Genomic DNA, 24967 nt, shown 5'->3' with positions numbered 1-24967 from the left:
TTGATTTAGTACCACAATATGTTGACTTTCATTGTAGACATAATAGCAGCTTTGCAAACACTGCTAATTTTATCATAATGTGATTGTGTTGCTTCAGTCTTTAGAAGTTTATTGTAACCATTTGTAATCAGTGTCTATCTCGATTCTGCTGATTTGTTCATAGTTCTTCCGTTAACTTGAAGAACATAAATGTAATTTTTATTTCTAATCTGCGTTATTGAAACATTACATTTCATGATAAACTGTAACTGAAGTCTGTACATTGGGACCATCCCTTCCTAGTTTTATTTGCTTTATTCACCAATAATTGGAATATATTTTGGTAGTTATTGCTGTCTTCATAGATGATTAATGTTCACTATGTTCATGAATTTGATTAGCCAAATGGCCTCCTGGGATGTACCAAATAGTGAGTATCTCAGGAAGCTTGATCTTTGTTGGCTGGGTACAGGTTTGTTGAAATTGTGTTTCCTGAGCTGGGGGCTGGTAAATGCCACCAGCCCTGTAAACTGGATAATCTGCAGTGCCCACAGTGTGGCGTGTTGATGGAATGTTATGTTTCACAGGTACTGGGATCTTGGCTTAACTGCCTGAATTGCAAGGATGATAATGACATCTATAAAAGACCTTCGACCCCAAGATTTGCTATATGCCAATCAGATAGATGACTGTTGAAATGAAACATTCACTAAGGGGGCAACCTCTGGGAACCCTGCTGCATCTCAGTTGTGTAAGGTATCCCAGACAAGAAGGGCTCTGTTTTGATGGACTCCCTGTCTGTTTGTCGGATCAAGATGGCTCTTTGTTTTCAAACAAAAAAGTATCCTCTGGAGGGTCAGATGTACCACTAATTGTATCTACATCTACATCTACATATGTTATGTGCCAGGAGGTGCCTTGTATCGCTACTAGTCATTTCCTTTTCTGGAGCAGAAACAACTGTCTGTATGTCTCTGCCACCCAATCACCAAAGACAGCTTATGAGGCTAGTCTTGTGCTATCAGCAGTGACTTTGAGAAATGGGGACAGTGACAGGGTACATCTGAATCAAAATCTGTTTATTGTTATTAAAAGGGATGGGAGACATTTGAAAAAATGTCACCTTTCTACATTCACAAAGTGCTGGATTGTATAACATTGTTAAAATCAGTCAGTTTACTTGAAAAGGGATGTTACTCCTAAAAACAGCTGCAATTGAAGCTTGATTGCAAGCAGTTTGGGGAATTCCCTGTTGTGATAGAGAAATATAAATCCCTTAACTTAAGCAAAGGTGTGCTCTCTTGCCATGATGTTGTGAATATAGGCACTCAGAAATTACTGATGTAATGGTCTGATTTGTGCAACGCGTTGAAGCACATCAGTGGTGAACTTATAAATTTTGACTCTCTGAACCTGCCAGAGTATGTTTAGGCAGGTTTCGTGTAGTTGAAAGTGTGGCCGTGTCTCCCAGACCTCATAATCTATTTCAGTTATCAGTGATGTGGGCACACAACTCTCACAAACAAGGTGCAGGAAGTCTGTGGTAAATGTAGCAAGGCAGCCCACTTGCTCCTTTTCTAAACTCTGTGTCGGTTGCTGTGGTACGAAGCTGCAAAATATGTCAGGAGGAAAGGAGTTGCAAAAGATTAAAAGTGGCAAAAAGGTTATACAGTGCAATGTGGTTGCCCACATTCACAGCATCCTTAACGTCAGTGGTTAAGAAACCTGTCACAGAGATCAACACATCCACCCAGATGTAGACCAGCAGCATTGTTATAACTTCAAGTTGAACAAATATGTTTCAAGGACGACACAATACATGAAAGTCACAGATTAAGTAAACAGAGTAAGACGTGTGTACACTTTAACAGTCAAATCATAACTGAGTCTGAGTCTAGCGGCCGCTGGCTGGCTGGCCGCTTAGGTGGTGCTGCTGCTGCATGGCTGGTGGACAGCGCTGCATGTATAGGACGCGGGTAATTGCGTGGCGGCACTTTGAAAGATCGGCGAGTCACAACACTTTTCCCCCCTTAGAAGTTTTTGCACAGGTCTTGATGGAGGTGGCCTCTAGATTGCTAACGTCCATAGGTGTTGTTTGACTGACCGTAAAGTCACGAGGAGGAGGCTTCCCGCATGGACAGAAGTGTCCCCGATGATAACGGGTCGAGATGACAGGAGACATGGGGGTCGAATCTGCTGGGGCCCCGTGCACCAATCTGCCCATTGCGGCAAGTGCGGTTGTTATAACAGGAGACGTGGGCAATGTGTCTGTGTCCATAGGAGCAGGAGGTGAGTAGAGTTGCTCTGACAGATGGTGGTCATCTGGTTCCTGCATGGGTATGTCTCCTGAAAAAATTTTGATTTCTGAAGATTGTCTAATGCCAGGTGACAGGATTGGAGAACCCAACTGAAGATATGTCTGAGAATTGATGATAGTGGCAGCAGAACCAGTATCCACCTGCATGCGAACATCTCAACCAAGTATTTGGACAGTGAGAAATAACTTCCATGAAAGGGAAGAAGTAGAATTGACAGACAACACAGAATCAGAATCAGTCCCATGTTCATGAACATCATGTATGCGGTCGGATTTGCAAACGGATGACACATGGCCCATTTTTTTTTTTTTTGCATTTGTGACACATGGCCCAACGTTGTGGACAATCCTCTTGTGAATCTTTCATGAAACACCGCGGACATGAAGGAGGTTGCTGTGGGTTTTGCTGCAGCTTCTTAGAGGTTTGTTTACGGTTAGGCCGAGGCTGCGCTTGGGAGCGTACTGTGGCCACATCGGCCGGTGGGGACACGCCACACGCTTTGTCAACAGCGCACAGAAATTGTATTTCCCTGACGTCACCCCATGCCTCTATTTGCACTCCAGCGGTGCGAGAAATTTCGAAAGACTGAGCGATGGAGAGGACTTCATCTAGAGTCGGATTTGCCAACTGAAGGGCACATTGCCTAACTTCTTTGTTGGGACCAGATAATAGCATTCCGTACCATGGAATCAGTGTAGGATTCTATGTGAACAACAGTAACAAACTGACACTTTCTACTGAGGCCGTGAAGTTCAGCAGCCCAAGCGCGATATGATTGATTCGTTTTTTTTTTTTTTTTTTTTATAATGATAAAAGGCAACACGAGAGGCTATCACATGCGTTTGCTTTTGAAAATAGACGGACAGAAGTGAGCACATTTCAGCAAAGGACAAAGACGCAGGATCTTTCAAAGGAGCCAATTGCGACAACAACTGATACATTTGAGGTGAAATCCATGAAAGGAACAGAGACTTACATGTTTGGTCATCCGCGACATGAAATGCCAAGAAGTGCTGTCGAAGATGTTTTTCGTAATCATACCAGTCTTCTGCCGTCTCGTCGTAAGGAGGAAAAGGAGGTAGAGACGATGACGAGAGATGCCCTGCATTTGATGCCGCGACAAAATCACAAGTCGCATTTGTGAGAAGCGTATGCTGTTCTATGAGACCTTGCAATAGTTGCTCTAAAGTAGCCATGGAAACACGTGGGTCAGCGATGAAAAAGAAAAATTCACTACTTCGTCGCCAGTGTTATAACTTCAAGTTGAACAAATATATTTCAAGGACGACGCAATACATGAAAGTCACAGATCAAGTAAACAGAGTAAGAAGTGTGTACACTTAAACAGTCAAATCATAACTGAGTCCGAGTCTAGCGGCCACTGGCTGGCTGGCCGCTTAGGTGGTGCTGCTGCTGCATGGCTGGTGGAGCGCTGCATGTAGAGGACGCGCGTAACTGCGCGGCAGCACTTTGAAAGATTGGCGAGTGACAACAAGCATACCACTTCCACACCAGCAACAAGAAACCAGTTATGCAAAATACTGAGGGTGCTAAAAAGGCAACCACACCAAACCCAAGAGCAACACAAAATACAGCAGATAGCATGCCAAAATGCAAATCACAGCCAACATTGCTGCTGCAAGAGAATTATCCAGTGGACAGTCAAAAATATAAAATGGCAAGTCCAATGTCACGAGACCATCCAAAATTAGTTTTGATTGATGAATCTGAAGAGGACCCAACTGTGGGTGAAATGGTTTATTAAGAGTGTTGGAGGGACCAACAAGTTCTTTCATTTTACCTGCAACTGCCATACAGCTGCAATCTCGGCAGCAAGAAGAGAAGGCAAACTCACTGATAAAATGGCTCTCATACTGCATCAGAACCTGAGCAGGTTATGGTTTCTTTTGGAGGAGTTAAGACTCTTCTGTGTCTTCATGAGACAAACTTTAAGGAATCTGAGAATATAGTATTATGGTGGTTACAACCTCCACAGAAACGAAGACTTCAATGGCTAGAGAGCTAAAGGTAATGTAGATATATTTGTCAGTGATGAATACCACTGCTCACCTCTTCTCAACACCAATTTGCAAGCAGTTGCTGTAGTAGTACATATGCCATATAGGCTTGCACTTACTCTTTATATCTACCTCCAAATGATATAGTTCCTGAGGCTAATATTGATTTCCTTGCACAGTTCGCCTGTCCTATGCTCCTTTTCAGAGATGTTAATGCACATAATTTGCAGTGGGCATCAATGACCACCTGCCCCTGGGTCAGGCTGTTGAATATTTCATCTTTTCAGAATTATTATGTCTTCTGAACATGGAGCAGAGCACACACTTCAGCACTGCTATGGGGTCATTTTCTGCCAAAGATGTCCTGCCCCAGATGGTACTGCTCAGTGGGAGGTGGTCAGCAGTTAGCACCACATCCCCATATGGATACATATGGAAGAGCAAAGAATGCAGAAAGTAAGCCACCAAAATAGCTGCTCAGAAAGGCAAATTGGATGCTGTACAGTCAACTGTCTGTGTTTGAACATTAAGACAGTATCCAGAAATGGCTGTATCACATTACAACAGTGATCCACGAAGCTGCTGATGCACCCATTCCCAGCTTTTTTGATGGTCTTGGAACACTGCCTATGCTGTGGCGGTGTGAAAAATGCTTCTCTACAGTCAGTGTCAGGTGGCACTGTGGCATTGTGCAGGTTCAAATGCCAACCAACTGCAGAGAACCTCTCAGTTCTTTGCATGATGAGGGCCAATTGTCACCATACTACTAAGGAGCAAGAAGAGATAATGGAAGGGATTCCTGAATTCTTTAAGCCATTCTACCAGTTCAGAACAAGAATGCAAAGTCACCAGAAGGATGTCTCAAAGACAAAGTAGGCCACCAATGGCAGCTGTAATTTATTTATTTATTTATTTATTATTTGTCCCGTAGATCAAATCAGTACAATGGCTTGTACAACTGATATGGAATAAGTCAATACAAATATACAGTTTACAGGAGTCTAAAATATTAAACAAGAATACAGAAGAAAGATTATTTTACATTACCTACAAAATTATGTTACTTAAAGTTACAGCTTTACAGAGAATTGTTACATGATGTGACAAAATTGACTTAACAACATTCAGCTTTGATACATTATCATGCACGAAGACAATTTTGATTCCAAATATTCCTGGATGGTATAAAAGCAGTCTTTTATTAAAAGAGATTTCACTGTCTTTGAATTTATTTATTTCTTGGATTTCTTGTATAAAAGTTGGAAGATGATTATATAATTTTATTCCCATGCACTTGACACCACCACTGTACAGTTTTGTTGTGTGGGGAAGTATTCTTAGAGAGGTTTTTAATCTTGTGTCATAATTGTGGTAATCCATATTTTTGCTAATTTTGTTGATACTTTTTTTGGTAAAGAATAATAATTCTAGTATGTATTGGCATGGGAGGGGGACAATATTTAGTTTCTTAAATAGTGGTTTACTAGTGTCTCTTTGTTTTTTGAACATAATTGTTCTGACTATCTTCTTTTGCAGTTTGAATATCTTAATTGTTTCAGAATTTTGGCCCCAGAAGATGATTCCGTAGTTAAGTGCAGAGTGAAAGAGTGCATGGTACATTGTGGTTAGGGTACTTGTGTTAGTGACATTCCTTATTGATCTAATCATGAAGTATACTTTACTAAGTTTTGTGCTGGTAATGTCAATGTGCCTTTTCCATGTGAGCATATCAGTAATAGTGACCCTCAAAAATTTTATTTCATTTTCAAGTTTAACATTATTTTTTTCCAGTGATATAGTTGGTAGTAATGGATTTCTGTTTTGGGCAGTGTGAAAGGTTATTCCAATTGTCTTTTTTACATTAAGCAGCAGCCTGTTACTTTGGAGCCATCGACTTATTTGATCTGTGGTTCTATCTATATTAGATTGGAGAATTTGTTCGGGTGCAAATATGAGTATAGAGGTGTCGTCAGCAAATAAAAGGGTTTTTGTGTCTGGTAGGCTGTGAGGAAGGTCATTTATGTAAAGTAAGAACAGCAAGGGGCCCAGGACGGAGCCTTGGGGAACACCTTGCTTTATGGTATGTATGGAGGAATGTAATGGAGGAGGAGTGTCTCCAAACAATACACAAAGCACAGAGACATTGCACTGGCAACGGCACTGCATTTCACCACAACTACCTGTACTGCCAGTCTTAATCCAGCACCGTGTCATAACTATCTGAACATAGAAATTGGTGGGTTGGACTTCATGTCCAGTAACATTTGAGTCCTATAACTGCCCCTGGGTACTGGAGCCAGAACTGTCTGAGACTTGTGATACTGCTCCCAAGTCATGATAAGACTGAGCACAACATGCTACAACAACTCAGCGAAAAATTCAAAGAAATTCTTCTATAACATTTTCAATACAATATGGCATGCAAGACTGCATTCAACTCATGGAGGGAGGCACTTTCATCCATCTCCTCTAAACAGGGAAGGACCAAACAAGCTCTAGTAGTTATTGAAGTGAAGTGTCACATTAAATAGCTGTGTAGGAAAGATACCTGGTAGGCATTTTTTTTAGGTAAGGCATATGGTACTACTTGGAGGCACGATACTCTGAGACAGCTATATGAATGGCATGCATTTCCTAGGAAGGCCACCTGTACTCACATTGTCCTTCCTATCACAACATTTTTTTAAAATATACTGATTTGGTGAAGTTCTATCTGACAGATTTGAGCAGAAGAATGGTGTCCGTCAACTTGGGACCATAAGTATAATTTTGTTCTAAGTTGCTATTAATAATATAACATCTGCAGTAAGAAGCCCAATGCAATGTTGCTTATTTACGAATGATTTTGCATTTTTTTGTTCTTTTTGCAATCCTGCTACAGCAAACTGTCAGTTGCGACTTCCCATCAAAAGATTGGAAGAATGGGCTGCTCGTACTGATTTTAGATTTTCTGCAGATAAGTGTGTGTGTGTGTGTGTGTGTGTGTTAATTTTAACCATTCTCATTGCCACTTTAATGTAAATAACCTGCAAATGAGGGACACAGTTTTAAATGTCAAAGATTCGATGAGGTTTCTGGGCCTCGCATATGATTCAAAATAATTGTTGCTACGACACCTAATGGACCTAAAAGCAAGGTTGCTCAAGGTGCTAAACATTTTAAAGTGGCCATGTGCAGCTGACAAGGCACGTCTGCTCCAGTTTTGTAAAGCTTTTGGATGATCCTGGCTAGATTTGGAAGCACAATTTGTGGGTCAGCGAGATCTAGTTATCTCAAGATATAAAACTGTTAAGGCTTATCTCAAGATACTTGACCCTATCCACTATGAAGGGATTAGGGTGGCCACAGGTGGCCCACACCTTGCATCTGTGGTGAGGCAGGGAAGCTGTCATGTGCCACCTGGCAACAACTTCTTATAGTGTGCCATGTTTACAGGTTCTCTACTGTTCCAGCTTCACTGCTAAACTGTTGCTTGCCCTCCTATGAAAGCAGGTTTTACAAATTGTCTGTGAGCAGCAAGGTTGTTTGAGATTTGTGCAAAGCCTCATCTTGCGGCACTTGGTGTAGGTCAAATACAAACACTGATTCACGGTTGGGGACAACGGCCATCTTGGCTGCTGAAGAGACCCAAAATAATTTTAGACTTTTTACAGTACAGGAGAGGCAGCACTTGTGTGTGTATTTTTAATTCAATATCTAATGTAATTTTAAATGAGCACCACAACTGTGTAGTTATATTTACAAATGAGTCTATGCAGTGAGAATCTCTTAGCTGCTTAATTCTTTTCCCAGAACATGTGCTCAAGCTTTGTTTACTACATGAATTTATGAATTTACTGTCTGTGATGCAGAGTTGTATCCAATCTTGAGGGCACTGGAGCAGATGGAACATATCCATGCTGAGAAATTCCTGGTGTGCTCTATCTATCTAAGTGCCCTGTAGTCTATTCGGTGAATGTACCTAGCAGACAAATATGTTCAGGACTCTTTTCTCTGCTTGCAAAGGCTGAGAAATGAGATGGCATTTGGTTGGTAGCAGGGCACAAGGGAATTTCGGAAAATGAATCGGCATATGTGTCAGCCAACGAAGTAAGTATTCTGAATCGGGTGTCACAGTGCACTACCCCTTTACGGGGTACATCTCACTGTTGCATCAGTAGGTAGAAGAATGGCTGGAAGTGACAGACAGTAAGTTGTGGTCAGTAAAACCAACTAGTAGGCATACCTCCTTCCTGCCACTTAGGCTTTGTGAATCTCTCCTTACTCATCTTTGATGGAGCTGTCCAAAGAAGCATGGCTTTCTGCTCCAGCAACAGGACCCTCCAATGTGTGGAGCTTGTGGCGTATATATTACAGTATGCCATATTTATCTGTATGTGTTTTATATTCAAACAAGAGGGCAGAGGTTTGATCTAACCTTTATTCTAGCTAACCATGAGATGAATGTGGTACGATTTTTACATTTTTTGAGGTGTCATACTTGCTCCCTAAACTTTTTGGGAGCAGTTTTTACTGTGCTACCAGTATTGGTAACCCATGCTGGTTTTTTGTAAGTGATCCACCAGCCACACTTTTCTGAGTTTTTCTTTAACTTTTATCTTATTGTTTAGAATCTTAATAACACAATTTAGCATTGACTGAGTTGATTGGTTATGAATGATTAGGTGAATGTGAGTAAAAATGGGAAAGAATTATTGTAATTTTAAGTGAAATGGTTTAATCTAACTTTTAGAACTTGCACAAGAAGATAAGGAAAGATAAGAAAGAGGAAAGAAAGTAAGACCTGCAAGTGTTAGAGGGATATGAAAGGTGTCACTAGGGAATGTGTCTTCCGTCATACACCAGACTTGTGTTAAAGGGTGGTGTTTCTGCGAAACATTTGGTAGCCCACGATTTAAAAAGTACTGCCACTGGTAGTGGTGCACTCTCATGCAGTGAAATTTGTACAGTAAGGAAGTTTAAGAAGAAAATAACTTCCAACAAAGTCATCTCTCTCAAAACCAACAAATCAATAGTTTAGCTTTATTGAACAAAAGTGATTACATTGTGAAAGTACAGTAGTTCTGACTTTCAATATCTATACAAAGATCCAACCTGCAGCTTTCAGTGAACAAGTCAAAACCACAGTCATATTTAAAAGTATTATATCAGAAATGAACAGCTTTATGCTTGTTAATGTGAATCTTGTGGGTCCTGGATTATAGGGCATGCCTGTATTACATTAAGATGGCATTTGAGTACCTCCAGTATATCATTCTTTTCTGTTTCTTGCTTCCAAGAGATCTAGATTATGTTGTCAAAAAAACTTTAATCCCTAAATTTGGCATCAGAAATTCCATAACTCTATTGGTAAAATTAATGATATACAAATCCCACCCAATTCTAAACTAATATCATTTGACATCAGTTGTTCATTTACAAATGTACCAACTAATGAGTATATAAACATATTGATGGAGTTTTGGACAAATCAAAAGCAAATCATGTAGGATTATGTGACATAATCATTGCTACTTAAATATGTGTAAAACGGAACTATTTCCAGTTTTAGAACACTTGTTTTAGTCACGTCTGATGCCTAGCTGTGAGTTCCCCTCTTAACCCTAATCTATCTCAAATTGTAATGGACAGTTTTGTGCAAATTTTCGTACAGCAAGAATCAATGAGTTGCAAAATTGAATATCGGATCAGATGTGTGGATGCTTTGCTGTGCTCGTGGATTGGTACCACTAGACAATTGGATACATTCTTACAACATTTAAACTCCCAGTGTAAGAAAATGTTGGTTCACAATGGAGCTGGGATGCCCTCCTAATTTCTTGGACCTTAATATAGACATTAGCACATGGAGACACTAATTTAGTGTTTTCAAAGAAACCATAGCTACAGATGTGGTAATCCCTGCAAGCTTCCCAGCACCAACACAGTTACAAACATGCAGCTTTCCATTCTATTGTGTATCAGCTTATATCTGTTCCATTATCTGCCTTTCAAACAGAACTACAGACTCTCAGACTTACCACTTCAGTGATGGCTATGACTCCGCCCTGATTGATAGCATACCATGAAAAAATAAAATGTGTAAATGTACACTACCCAAAAGGAAACAGTCAATACTTATAAAAACTGGTGCATCATTTCAAATGTTGGCAAAATTTCAGATAATCTAGCTTTTTGTAATACTGGCAGCATATAAAAAAAATTGTTCATAGTAAAGACAAATTCCGACCCTTGGCATGGAGTGGTGTGTATAAAATCACATGCAAGCACAGTGGAAATGTATGTGTTGGTCAGTCAGGCAGAGCTGTGGCAGTTAGGTTTTCTGAATGTGAGAGAAACTGGAAATTAAGAAAGAAAGATTCAATCTTTGTAACCATCTTATAATGGAATAACAACCTCATGATTCTTTTCAGAAAACCAGAAAGACAACCCTGTTGGAAATCAAGAATCATATGACACAAAATATCAGCTTAGTACAAACTGAGGAAACATGATTTCTTTATTTTCTTTATCCCCCCCCCCCCCCCCTGTTAAATTAACTTTTAGTTGTACAAATATTAGATTAAAATTGTAAATTCAACTTTGTTTTCATCTGCTATTAAATGTATCTTCACACAAAAGTGTTACTTTTCCTGTTTTAGTTAAATGCAACTATTTGTGTTTGCCAAAAAATATCCTATGTAAGCACTGTACATGTCATCAATTTTCTATCTTCTGTACACAATATCTGTGTAAATCACATGCTATTTTATCTGTTTTTGTGACAGTCATTTTCCACATGATAGTGATGTAAGAAGCCGAGATCTGGTTCATGACTGAATAAATATAAATTTGCAGGACATTAAGAAGTGTTTCCTGTTTAATATTGTCATCATATTCTGTCACGCACTGATGGAAAATTCAGTTAATGTATAGATTTTTTGTGGTCTTCACTGAAAAATAGTAGATGGTGAGACCTTTAATGCATTACTTTGAAGAATAGTTTGAGTATTGTCTTAGTTTCATTTATATTGTTTTAAAGTTTCAAATTTCACACTGATTCACTCCCAGTTTATTTCAACCTTTATTTCAGACAGTGAATGAAAATTCTCTCAAACAACTTAATTCATACCTCGAACTGCTGCAGCAAAAGCGACCAACAAGGCCAGCAACACTTACTTTTTATCTGAGGTCTCAGAGTCCTAGTTATGACAACACTGTAAAAGGTATGATCTTAGTTTTATATCTTTACTTTTAAGGTACTTTCACTTTGCCAATGATGCTTGTAACAGAGTAAAGAAATAAAAAAATAATGAGAAAATACAGTTTGAAGTTCACAGTAAGGAACTTGTTTAAAAGACCAGTCATTATAATTTCAAGATTCCATAATTCTCATAACTTTGTACACTGAAAATATATTGTTTTCAACAGAAGTGAAATGTTGCTTAAAATTTGAATTCTCACCCAAAAGTGTAAATACTGAGTGAATATGAACTAGACCTGGTAAAGACTTACACTAGTGATATTTTTGGGTTAGTACATTGAGTTATTTTGAGAGTTGTATTCATGATATGCAACATTAAGTACTATTTTACATGGAATTTGACTCTCTCACCTGAGAGAGTAATTTTGATAGGGGTGCACTGCTCAGTGTTCATTAATATTTCAAATTAATCCTTTCTACTTCAGCAGTGAGTGGCACTCGAAATTGTGACATTTGTTTTCCACTCCTATATTGGGCCCCATCCAACCCAATTTTTTGTGGATCTCACATGCTCCATTCTTGAATTTGACAGCAGTAGGCATCAGTGCTGCATAGTGCATAGTACTGCCATCTAGGCAAACCTGTGTTGACTTGGTTTTGAACTGTAGCAGTTGTGTTGAGAGAAATGTTGTAATTATTACTTTTAATTTAGTAGGTGCAAAATGACTAGTTCTTCACATACAGTTCTTCATCAGGAAGAGGTTGTAGCACTCTTATAAGACTGTCTAAGTGAAAACAAGAATGACAATGATTTTGATGATTACTGTGATTTATTTGTAAACAATTTGAGTGAAGTGATGATAAAAACAGTCACCCATGAAGTGTGTTTCAAAAAATACTACACAATGAAAAGTTTTGCATTGTAATCCTTATGTAAATATATTTGAATGCAAGTGCACTTTTTGTTGTTATGAACACCCTAATTGTTGGTCAGTGGCCACATTGTTTCCACAAAAAGATTCACATAATTCTCTGTGGTGTGCTTGCCATGCAGGCGGCAGCAATAAAATGAGAGCACCCAGAGATACCCTGTGTCTGCATTATGGACTGCAAAGGGTTAACACTTTCTTTGTCACAAATTTAATGGTTTGGTTAAAAACACATACTCTTCTGAGTGACTGCATTAACAGTTAGTATAAAGAGGTAACTATTCTGTCTCTATGACCTAGAAAAGGCCTTTGACAAGGTGACAAGAGAAGTTTTGTGGAAGGTCATATTTTGGCTGCCTGGAACACTTTGTTGGACTGATTCAAACCCACTATGATAACAAGTGTGGGCAAATACTATGTAAGAATGAAACATCTAACAAGTTACCCATTACTGATGGGCTCAAATGAAGATGTGTCCTTGTGCCAATACTGTTTACCCTGTACCTCACAGCAATCTTTTATGAAATGTCTGCAACTACAGGCATAGAACTTAATATATGTATTTAATGGAGGACTGTGCAATCTGCCTATACTCCATTCTAAGAGGTTCACAAGTCTCAGCCAGGTAACTGAACTGCAATATGCAGATGGTAGTGTTTATCTAGCTCATACACCCACAGATCAGCATCTGTGTGTAAATTGTTTCAGTAGTACATAGTGGTTTGGCCTGAACATTAACATCCCAAAAACAAAGGTACTCGCACAGCCAGCTCCAGAAACTGCCTTTCTCTGTTTCAATAGTTCTATTTCCATCACACTTTTGGAACAAGTGGGTTGTTTCCCCTATCTAGGAAGTATATTGTCAACTAACTGATCATCCTGAATCTGTATGAACGTCTTATCCTCTCCAAGTCCAAGACTAGCAGTAATTAACAATATTTCAACTGTTCTTCTTTTTTCCACTACAATATTATAAAACAGCACATCATTAAAATGACAAATGTTGTAAACATCAACTCTGTAGCTGTGTTTAATAAAGATATAGTAAATTTAAATTATCAGTATTTTCGGTTAAGAGCACCAGATCATCATTTCCTCCACACAAAACACTAAATTCACCACCGATCATGCTCTCCTGCTCTGAATTTGGGCTAAGCGGCTCGCTAGTATTTTTGGACCCATACGAACTGGACAACTGCTTAATATTAGCGACTTCTATTGTTGGCAATTGAACTACAGAATCATACATAATCTCGTTATGAGCACAGGTACTTAGCTTTGTCGTGGTGGATCCTTCTGCCACAGTATTGCTGTCGATGTTGCTGTTTAAGCCAACACTGAAGATCTCGTAGCCTCTACTGTGGTACTCCAACCGCCACTGTGTGATGAATCGCCATTGAAGATGCTGCTGCTGGCTGGAACTATGTGCCTTCGATGTTGCCTCTTTTTCCGCGTTACTTTTTTATCATTCCTAACCACTGCTGAAACTCTGTGCACACAACAGAATGTAATTAACTGTGAGAATTACAATTGTAATTTCACAACTATTAAAGAAACCTAATATTCAGTCCTGAACCGATCTCACATTTAACTTTTGCGAGAGGTCCTGCCTATTGAAATTCATAATACTTTTGGAAACAATTTGCAGATTTCAAATCAAATTTTAAAACTTTCCAGAGTTCATATTCTGCAACTAACACTTTACAAAATCCAATCCTGTTCCAACACTTTGCAAGATTCTTACCCCTCAACTAACAGTTTCCAAGTTCCTGTCCTGAATGAGCCCCCAATTGCAAGCTAACATCCGAAAGATGTTCGGGCTCGCATGCGGTTCCTCTTCATCAAAATGTCTTGGCTCAAACTCATCTCGGGGTTGAACCGCACGTGTCACATTACATGCCCTAAATTAGACACCTGTGACCATTTTGTTAAATTGTCTGGCTGATGGCAAGTTTGTGAAATACGAAGTTAACATAACATATAACAACAGTGATGATAATATCGGGAACTAAATTAATGACCCATAAATGATGTAGGCCAAACAGTTGTGATTTGGTTAGAATAATGTTTATTCAGGAAGCAAACTAATAGTGAAAGTGGTCGTATTCAGAATTACTGTTACCCTCTAGCGCATATCCATTTGACACAGTTCAATCAATTACAATCTCATCGCGAATTACAAGTTCAGTATTCCACCTCATTAACTGTGCGAAAAGTTAGGAGTTCACACCAGGCATGCGGTTGCTCACCGCTCAGAGTCCCATGATACCAAACAACACGAAATTTCCTAAGTTGTTTCACTTCCTAGGTGCCTAAAAACCAATTGCCCACTTTCACATCTGCATCCAAACTGTACCCCATGGTGTCTCGAGCCAAACTGTCCGCTTTTGTGTCTGGCCCAGTACTATTCCTCTGCTTGTCTCTGGCTTCGTTTCCTGCATGCCGCATATCCTTGCTCAACTGACTAGGGCAGTTCCCTTTCCTGAAGCCGTTCATTTGATTGGCTACAGCTTATTCTACATTATTTTACATTTTAACATATTTAAATAATCAAAGGTTGACCACTTTCACGTTCTAAATAAAATAACAATAATTTCCATTGTTAAATTCTTTTACATAAAACCAATACAATTTCCTTCTTAATTTTGAATGTCACAGCCAGTAGCCTTGCACCAACGTGCTTTCTGATAAATAAATAAAGAACAAAGTAACTATTAAGTACTAAACTTTTCAACAAATATTCTATTACATAATGTTTCAATAAAGTGTCATGCTGTCATAGTTCAATGTGTTTTGTGTGGAGGAAATGATGATCTGGTGCTCTTAACCGAAAATACTGATAATTTAAATTTACTATATCTTTTAAACAAATAAAGCTACAGAGTTGACGTTTACAATGTTTATCATTTTAATGATGTGCTTCTATGTGGAATGTCGATCGCTAAGATTGACCAAAGTGTTCAGATTTTAGCATTCAGGTCTTTGTTACAAAACTTGTTAATTTTACTTTGACAGTAAATCCTAAACTGTTATAGATCTGATCAATATTCAAGTTTTATTTGGATCACCATGAAAATTTATGGAGGATGGGAGATTAAAATTACTGTGGCTTCATTCCCTGCATTACTACAGAATTAAATGGTTTCCATAAATGTTTCCCTTTATGGCCAATCTTAGGTCCGCCTTATTTAACACTGCTACATCTCCTTGGCTACAAAGGGCTTCTACTGGGTTTCCCTATGACATAGGCTCTCATCTGTCTCACTCGCACACTACAGCGCTTAGGCCTCATTCAGCACAGTAACGATTTCCCCATCTCATAATGAAGATGTTAGTTTCACACTTCCTGAAGGCTGACCCTTCGGCCATATATTTAAATGAGAGCGAAATGCTCATCAACTCACAAGTACCACATCTCAAATGCTTTCAGTATCGTCTTTTCCAGTTTACCAACAGTCTATGTTTCACTACCACACAATGCTGTGCTCCAAACATACATTCTAAGAAATTTCCTCATCAGTTTAAGTTCTATGTTTGATACTAATAGACTTCTCTTGACCACGAACAGCCTTTTTACCAGTGCTAGTCTGTCCTTGCTCTGACCATCATAGGTTATTTTGGTAGTTAGCATAATTCTTAACTTCATTTATCTCATGATCCCCAATCCTGATATGAAGCTTCTCACTGTTCTCATTTCTGCTACTTCTCATTGTTTTTGTTTTTCCTCGATTTATTTTCAATCCGTATTCTGTATCCATTAGAAAGTTTATTCCATTCAACAGATCCTGTAATTCTTTTTCATTTTCAGTGAGGATAGTGATGTCATCATTGATATCCTTTGATGACCTGGAATTTAATTCCACTCTTGAACCTCTCTTTTATTTCCATCATTGTTTTTTCTACTATGTATAGTAGGGACATCCCTTTGTTATGCCCTTTTTAATCTGAGCACTCTGTTCTTGGTCTTCCCCTCTTATTGTTCCAAATGGCTCTCTCACATATTGCGTATTACCCATCTTTCCCTGTAGCCTACCCCTATCTTTCTCAAAATTTTGAACATCTTGCACCATTTGACATTGTCAAATACTTTTTCCAAGTCAATAAATCCTCTGAATGTGTCTTGATTTTTCTTTAGTCTTGCTCCCATTATCAGCTGCAACACCAGAATTGCTTCTCTGGTGCCTTTACCTGCCTTAAAGCCAAACTGATTGTCATCCAGCACATATTCAATTTTCTTTTCCATTCTTCTATATATTATTCATGTCAGCAATGCAGATGCATGAGCTGATAAGCTGATTGTGCAATAATTCTTGCACTTGTTGGCTCTTGCAATGTTCAGAATTGTGTGGCTGATGTTTTTCCGACAGTCTGATGGTGTATCGCCAGACTCACACATTTTACACACCAATATGAATAGTCATTTTGTTGCTGCTTCCCACAATGATTTTAGAAATTCTGATGAAATGTTATCTATCTCCTCTGCCTTATTCGATTTTGGGTCTTCCAAAGCTCTTTTAAATTTTGATTCTAATACTGATTCCCCTGTCTCTTCTATATTGACTCTTGTTCCTTCTTGTATCACTTCATCAGATGAGTCTTTCCTCTCATAGAGGCCTTCAGTGCAGTCTTTTCACCTGTCCGCTCTCTCCTTTGCATTTAACAGTGGCATTCCCATTTCACTCCTAATGCTACCACCCTTGCATTTAATTTAGCTGAAAGTTGTTTTGATTTTTCTGTATACTGAGTCCAACAATCATTTCTTTCTTAATTTCTTCACATTTTTCATGCAGCCATTTCACCTTAGCTTCACTGCAATTCCTGTTTATTTCATTCCTAAGTGACTTTTATTTCTGTATTCCTGAAGTCCCCTAAACATTTTTACACTTTCTCTCTTCATCAATCAACAGAATTACTTCTTCTGTTACTCATGGTTTCCTCACAGTTTCCTTCTTAGTACCTATGCTCTTGTTTCCAACTTCTATGATAGATACCAAGATCTATAGTTTATATGTTGCAATGTGACACCTTCATCAGTGCAGCCTGCAGTTGGTGGCATTGCCCCTTTATATCAATCACTATATGAGCCATTGCTGGTAGACTATCCATACAGTATGTAGCAGTTGTGGCACTGATGTTGTTCACTGAAACCCATGCACGTCCAGCAGTTTTGATAATACACTCAATTTTTCCTCAGAGACTGACTGGGTTGTTTTGGTTAATACCCTTAATTCTTCTTCTTCTTCTTCTTCTTCTTCTTCTTCCTGCATTGCAGCTGGTGTTCTGGTCTAGTGGTGCAGCATTTAGCTAGAATGTGGAAGGTTGTGGTATCAAATCCTGGTTGAGTCAACTTTAAGAAGAGCAGTGCATTTTGTTATGGAATCATTTAGCCAGTGCAAGTGTGTTACTGAGATGCTCAACAAACTCCATTGGGAATCATTACAACAGAGGCATTGTGTGTCACTGAGAGGTTTACTTCTGAAATTTTGAAAAAGTACTTTCCATGAAGATTTGGACAACATATTACTTATTATGATGTTCCATAAACTCAGACATACATCTGACATAATGATCATGAAGAGAAAACTCGAGAAAATATAGCTAATACAGAGACTTACCAACAATCATTCTTCCTACTCGCCATTCACAAATGGAATGAGGTAGGGTGGGATCAGTTAGTTGTACTATAAGTATATACCGCTACATGCCTTTAGGTGGCTTGTGGAGTATAATGTAGATGTAGGTGTGTTTGACATTTGTCTTCTATATTCCTTTGGTTTAAATGATTGATGTTTCCACCTTTTCCTCAGTTCTGTGGAACGTAAGTAGAGTTTCCTGTCTGACTCTAGTTCTGAGTGGTACATAGATTGTTCCACTCATGTAATGAAATATTTCTGGTTTCTTCAATACGTCCATTTCTGCCATGAGTGAGATAGTATTTCTTGAAAAGTTCATTGAGTTTACTCTTTATATTTTCTCATAATTTATTATTATTATGCTGAGAATTGGCTCCTAGACCCTGAAAGCCACCATTTTTGTTCTCTTTTAAGATACTAATAGTTTATATAACTTAACCGTTGTGAATAAAGTATGAGCAGCTGTCTGATGTGTGTTCTCACTATTGGCAGTCATGGTTTGATCATCAGCAAAGGTAATGTCAGTTGCTGAAGTCGTTTGCATACCTATTGCCTAAGCATATATATTAAAAAAATTATGTATATATATATTAAAAAAATTGGAGACAAGCTGCATCCTTGGCATTTTATGGTCCTGCTTTCTACTACCTTTATTACATGCAGAGTTTCTGATGAAACAGGAACCTCCTAAAACGTTGATCATACTTATTATGATGTTCCATAAACTCAGACAAAGAATAGAAGCAGTGGTCAAGCAAGAACTGTTTTAACTTTATTTTAAATGCATTTAATGTTGGTATGCATTTTAGGTAAGAAGGCATATGGTTATATAACATAGCACTAGAATGATACACTCCTCTTTTGCATAAGTTTGTATTTACTGTGTCCCTGTGAAGGTTCATCTTCTGTCTAGTTTCATATGTTTGTATATCATAGTTGTGTTTGAAGAGATTTTCCTTTTTTAAGATGCTCTCTTTTGTGAAAATTAGTATTTCATATATATGCAAACAAGGTAGTGGCAATATTTTCAGAGTTTTAAAAATGGGTCTACAGGAATCCTTACATTTAGCTTTTTTATCACCCTGATAATCTTTTTCTGTATTTTAAATGTTTTTGTAGTATTTGTGGACTTCCCCCAAAACATTATTCCATACATAAGTAGCGACTGTATGCTGCAATGATACATTGTCAGCACTTATGAGCCGCTTGCATTTTGAGTGAGGATCCTAACAGCATATGCTAGTGAATTCAGTCTCTTATTTAAATTGTTTAGGTGTACCTCCCACTTCAGATCTGCCTGAACATGTACGCCTAGAAATTTTGTATGACTGACCACCAACACATTTTTTCCCTCGATAGTGAAAACAGGGTTTGCAGGATGGAGGATTTGTGTGGTATGAGAGTTAACTGCCACAGTTTTTACAGAATTTATGATGAGCCTATTGGTCTTGAATCAGTGTGTTAAGGTACGCGTAACTGATTCTGCAGCCTCCTGCAGATTTTCCTCATTCTGTGATTTAATTAGAATATTAGTGTCATCTGCAAACAGTAGAGTGGTTCCATCATGTATTTTACTAGCCAAGTCATTTACATACAGCAGAAATAGGACAGGTCCTAGAACTGACCCTTGTGGGACTCCATACTTGATTTTCTGCTCATCACTGTAAAAACTAGAAATTTTTTGTGTTTCACTATCTTTGTGTTTTATTTCTGTAATCTGCTGACGATTACTGAGGTACGACTGGATCCACTTTTGAGACTGGCCTCTAATTCCATAATTACTTAATTTACACAAGAGAATGCCATGATCAATTATGCCAAAGGCTGTACTTAGATCCAGAAATATCCTAGATACATGCTGTTAATCATCCACTGCTTTTGATACTTCATTTAAGAAGCCAAAAATTGCTGACTGAGTTGACTTTCCAGCTCTAAAACCATGTTGGTAGTCACTTATCAGCCTCTCTTTATTTACAAAAACTGTTAATCTTCCAAGGATCATTTTTTCCATAATTTTGCTAAAGCCTGACAAAACTGAAACTGGTCTATAATTAGCAATATCACTTTTTGTACCTTTCTCATGCAACGATGTTACTTTTGCAGTTTTTAGATTATTTGGAAATACACCACTCTCAAAAGATGAATTTACTATGTCTGTTAGTGGTTCCACAATAAATGTTGCACTAGCTTTGATAATAGCATCTGGTATCTCATCAACACCTTCTGAATATTTATTAGGTAATTCTTTTAGGATTCTTGACAGTTCCTCAGGTGTTGCTGCATACAGGAATGATGTGTTTGAATGAATTTTTTGATCTGAGTGACTGGTTGGCTGTTTGTCATGGTGTGTATTTATTAACTGCTGTGCTATATTTGAGAAATAATTGTTGAAAGCACTAGCAACATGTTTGGGGTCAGTTAGTTTATTTTTATTCATAATCAGCTCTACATTACTGTGATTAAGTGGCCTGGTACCCATTTATTTCCTTATAATTTGCCAGGTTGCTTTAGTTTTATTCTTGGAATCTCACAGTATTTTGTCATTTTCTAGTTTTTTTGGTTTTGAAATAACTTGTGTTAGTATTCTTTTGTATCTTTTGAAATATGCAAGAAAGTTAGGACTGGTATTATGCTTGGAGTACTCATACAATCTCCTTTTATTTTGACATGATATCCTTATCCCTTTTGAAATCCACTTGTTTGTTTTTTGAGTAGAGTTCAACATAGTTGTTTTCTTGGGAAAAGCCATTTAAAAAAAAGCTTGAATGTAGCCATAAACTTATCATATTTCTCATTGGTCTAATTGCAGTCATATATATCTTTCCAACTTTCACCCTCTTGGAGAGAACAAAAATATTCCACATTTTTTATAGTGAAATTCCTTACAGTGTTGTATTCGACTGGGAATTTGGAGTTCTGAAACATTCATTGCAAGAATTTCAGCATAGTGATCGCTAAAACCCATGTTTACAACTTGTGTGATATAGGCATATTTGCATGCATTTATCAAGATCTGATCAATAATAGATGCAGAGGTAGGTGTTTCTCGAGTTGGTTCAGTTACTGTTGGGCTGATGCTGAATGACAGTAGTAAATTTATAATGTCATCTTTGAATTTATTTGATTTCAAGAAATCAATATTAAAGTCACCACATATAATTATATTTTTCTTGGGAGAGTGAATTTCTTCAAAGAGTTCCTCCATTTGATTGTAAAACACTTTTTTGTCTCCATCTCGTGACCTGTATACACAAATAATAACTGTATTTTACCTTGGTAGTTCAGCAATAGAGACTTCTATATCTTTTTCACAGGACAGTTTATGGTATTTAGTTACACTATTGAATTCAATATTTTCTTAAACATATATACAAGTACCCCCATGACTTGATATTTTCCTACAAAACGTGCTTGCAAGTTTGAATGGAGGAAGGTATGTTTGCTCTAACGTATCTTGTTTGCACCAGTGCTCTGTAAAGCATAGTACAGAAATATCATTAAGATAATTTAATATTATTTCTATTTCATTTAGTTTATTTGGGAGCGACTGAACATTTTGATGGAGTAATTTAAAATTACGGACAGGGAGGGAATCATTTCTTGCTTGACCACTTACCTCACAATTTGAGCTAGTGTGCTTAGTGGTAAAAAATCCTCATGTTTTCCGGGGATGGTATTCATGGTGTTTGCTGTGTGGCTTGCTGGTTCACCATTTGTAGGTTCCTGCCTTTCTTCTGTCGAAATGTTCCCAATTTTCACTTTTTTTCCATCCTTTTTCACCCATCTGTCCATTAATGACTGCCTTGTTGCTGCATTTGATGGCTTGAAATTCGACCTAGTAAGTGTTTTGTTATGACTTTCATTGGGCTTATTTTTTGTTATAAAATGGTCCATAACTGTCTGTTTTTTCTTGGGTGGCACTTTCACTTTGAGACTTACACTTTCTATCTGATTGTCCATTTTCATATGCTTTTTTCCTGTACCAGTACTTGGTTTTACAGTTTTCGCCATGTGTATGAAAGAAGCAAGCCTATTACAAATGCGAATCTTTCCTTGTTTGTTTGGATGTAAACCTTGAGTTGTATATTCATTTTTTTTTTTTTTCAGGCATTCGGTTTCTAAATTCACAGATAATCTCTTCCTACATATCCCTGTGGCAGTGTTGATTTTTTTCTAACATAATGCAGTTTGCAGCTTTGATTTTCCATTTAGACCTTGTGCGTCATGTCTAAGCGGTATTGGATGAATTACTACATTCGTTTTTTGCGTGAGTTTAAGTATGTATTCCAAAGAATCTTTCATGTTCCTCTGCAATTCTTACAGAGGTTTATCAGTGTCATTTGTGCCACCAATAATGATTAAAGTATCGTTGACAGAGAAGTTATCAGTTAATTTGTCTGCGTTTTTCACAACTTTCTTAATTGATGCCCCAGGTTTTATAATACTTTGCACACTGAATTTTTTGTCTAATTCATCTTGTAGTATACTTCCACAGTTTCTGCCATGACTGTTGCTTAAAACAAGGACTTTATTCACTTTTGTAGCAGTTGTTTGAGGCCTAACAGATTGCAACTTCTCACACATAACATGGTTACGGTTTTCCACTGCATTTTTTTAACTTCGTTCTTGATCACTTGAGACCACTTGTCAGAAAACGGCATTGTTTCTGGCGGAATATTCAGCGCACTTTTCTTTATCAGCGCTTCACATTTTGGTGTTGGAAGTTTAGTAATTTCCATTTTTAGTGTACTGATGATAAACTGTAGACTGGATACTTGTTTGTGTAGTTTCAATATTTAGTCCTTACAATTTGGACACAATTTCTTTTTACTGGCAATATTTACATTTTTAAGAGGAGATGCGTGACATACTTTTGCACTGGCCACCATATTACTTGGGAATCAATGCAACTACGTAAGGTGCAACGCTTCAGTCGTACACATGTGTGGTCACCCCATCCTGTTGAACGACCTCTCGAGTTCAGTATTTGCATCTTTAATGGAATGCATCATTTAGAGTTTGTGTTGAAGAAATAGTACACTTTTTCACATTTGTGTGTGGACCATTACCAACGATTTGCTTGATGCCATTCTCAGTTGTGAAATTGAAATTAGAATCCAACCACTTAACACCCTGTCCTGCTCCAATAGTCACTACATAACTGTCTTTAATGATCTTTCCCCAAAGAACTTAAAAGTAATATCACTAATCCAAGCACTTGCCTTTCAAAAACTAATTACGTAGTATTCACTAACCAAGGAGTTCCGTTCGGGTTCTGGCATTCCCCTGTCACAACTTCTCAGTAGAAGATACATGCTGCTGCTGCTGCAGATGAAACATTAAGCAGAAAATTATGCATATCATAATGACCTAAATGACATAAATCACGTGACTACAGAAGTGAATACTTCTTTAGAAGCCTTTCTTCTTTTTAATACCTACTCTATTCACCAACACCTAGAATTCCTTAATTTTGATGGTCACTGGTTCATGTAGTTATCACAGTCTAGAGCAGAGCGTACTAGAAAGCCTGATCTATAGCACAGAACTAAACAGAGCATCAGACAAGAACAGTAGGAAGAGCATAGACAAAAATATTGGAAATTTACATCCCATGGCTACTGGGAAATTAATGTATGTGTACAGTGTCCATGTTAAATATTATCCATCAGGCAGAAACAGAGTTGTGTGTACAGCCATAATGTCTTGTTACATGCATATGGGAATGTATGTGATGATGATGCAGCTTTAACAGATAAAGAAATCTATAGAAATATGGAATTAATACCCAGTTACTAGTGTTGAACTAGTTTTACTACCAACCCATAAAGGAATGTGCCACTACTGGTATGCAAGATTGCATTTAGTTCTCAAATGTTATCACATCGTGTAGTAATTTTAGGGAGCGAGATGCTCAGCAGAACAATATATTGCTCCAGGAATACAGTGCACAAATTTTTGAAAATATAAGCATAGCAACCCACAGTATAGAAGCCAAACTAGATGCAGTAAATGCTACGCACCACATTCGATAGATGTTTGCTTGGAAGAAGCAGTGTGTTGTTTATACTGTCATGACCCACATCTCGCTACAGACAGTTGTGCCAAGTTTATAAATACCAACAAGAAATAAAACACAGCACAGCCCATTCTGAGACCACAGAAGTAATGGGAAATCTACTCCAACAACAGACAACATATGTAGAAACTTTAAATAAGCCTCCTGTGGATAACAGTTATACAGACTTTCTATCCCTACAACCATGGGTGTGGCAACCAATAGAAGCACCAGTAGCTCAAGATCGACTAGCTGATGTAATGCAGCCGAAATCACAACAGAAATAGCAAAAACAACATTGTATACAGCATGCGATCCAATTCCCAGGTCAACAACAGGTTTGAGAACAGCCAGTCAAGCAATCAAGCATGTCACTAAACCCCAAAAACCAGTCAAAATCACACAGCTGTAACAGCGCATGGCATCTGGCTTATGCAAGATGAAACAAGAAACTTATATAGGACATAATTTTCCCCATTCACTCTACCTTACATAACCCAATCCTACTCAGCCTCATAACCGCACGATCTCAGAGGGGGTGTGAATTCTGAAAAGAGAAAAATATTGAGTTTATTGTAAACATAAAAGGAGAAGCTAAGTCAGTACCATCAGGACCCATTCGTATGCAACTGTGCAACAATTATTTGCCAGCTGCTTATCTACAAACATACAACATAATGCAGTCGAATGCTCATTCAACATGGGCAAATTAAGACATCCTACATTGTGAATTAATTACAAGATATATTTCCTTGGCATTTATCTGTGAACTTTGCTGTATTTTAGAGGATTTCATATATTTTGACATGGTAGGGAAGGTGCAGGAGGAAGAGTAGCTAAATCACTACA

At 38.0% G+C, this 24967-nt stretch overlaps 1 protein-coding gene across 1 annotated transcript in view; it reads left to right on the top strand.

Annotated features, from left to right (window-relative positions):
• LOC124595974 (T-cell activation inhibitor, mitochondrial-like) overlaps positions 1–24967 on the top strand; it is a 338719-nt gene that overhangs the window by 50550 nt on the left and 263202 nt on the right. The window contains exon 3 of the mRNA XM_047134917.1: positions 11388–11520. Within this exon, the coding sequence (XP_046990873.1) occupies positions 11388–11520 (133 nt within the window). The remainder of the gene's footprint in view (positions 1–11387; positions 11521–24967) is intronic.

This window comes from Schistocerca americana, chromosome 2 (genome assembly GCF_021461395.2).
Source record: "Schistocerca americana isolate TAMUIC-IGC-003095 chromosome 2, iqSchAmer2.1, whole genome shotgun sequence".
Lineage (NCBI taxonomy): Eukaryota > Metazoa > Arthropoda > Insecta > Orthoptera > Acrididae > Schistocerca > Schistocerca americana.
This window is presented reverse-complemented; position numbering and strand designations above follow the sequence as displayed.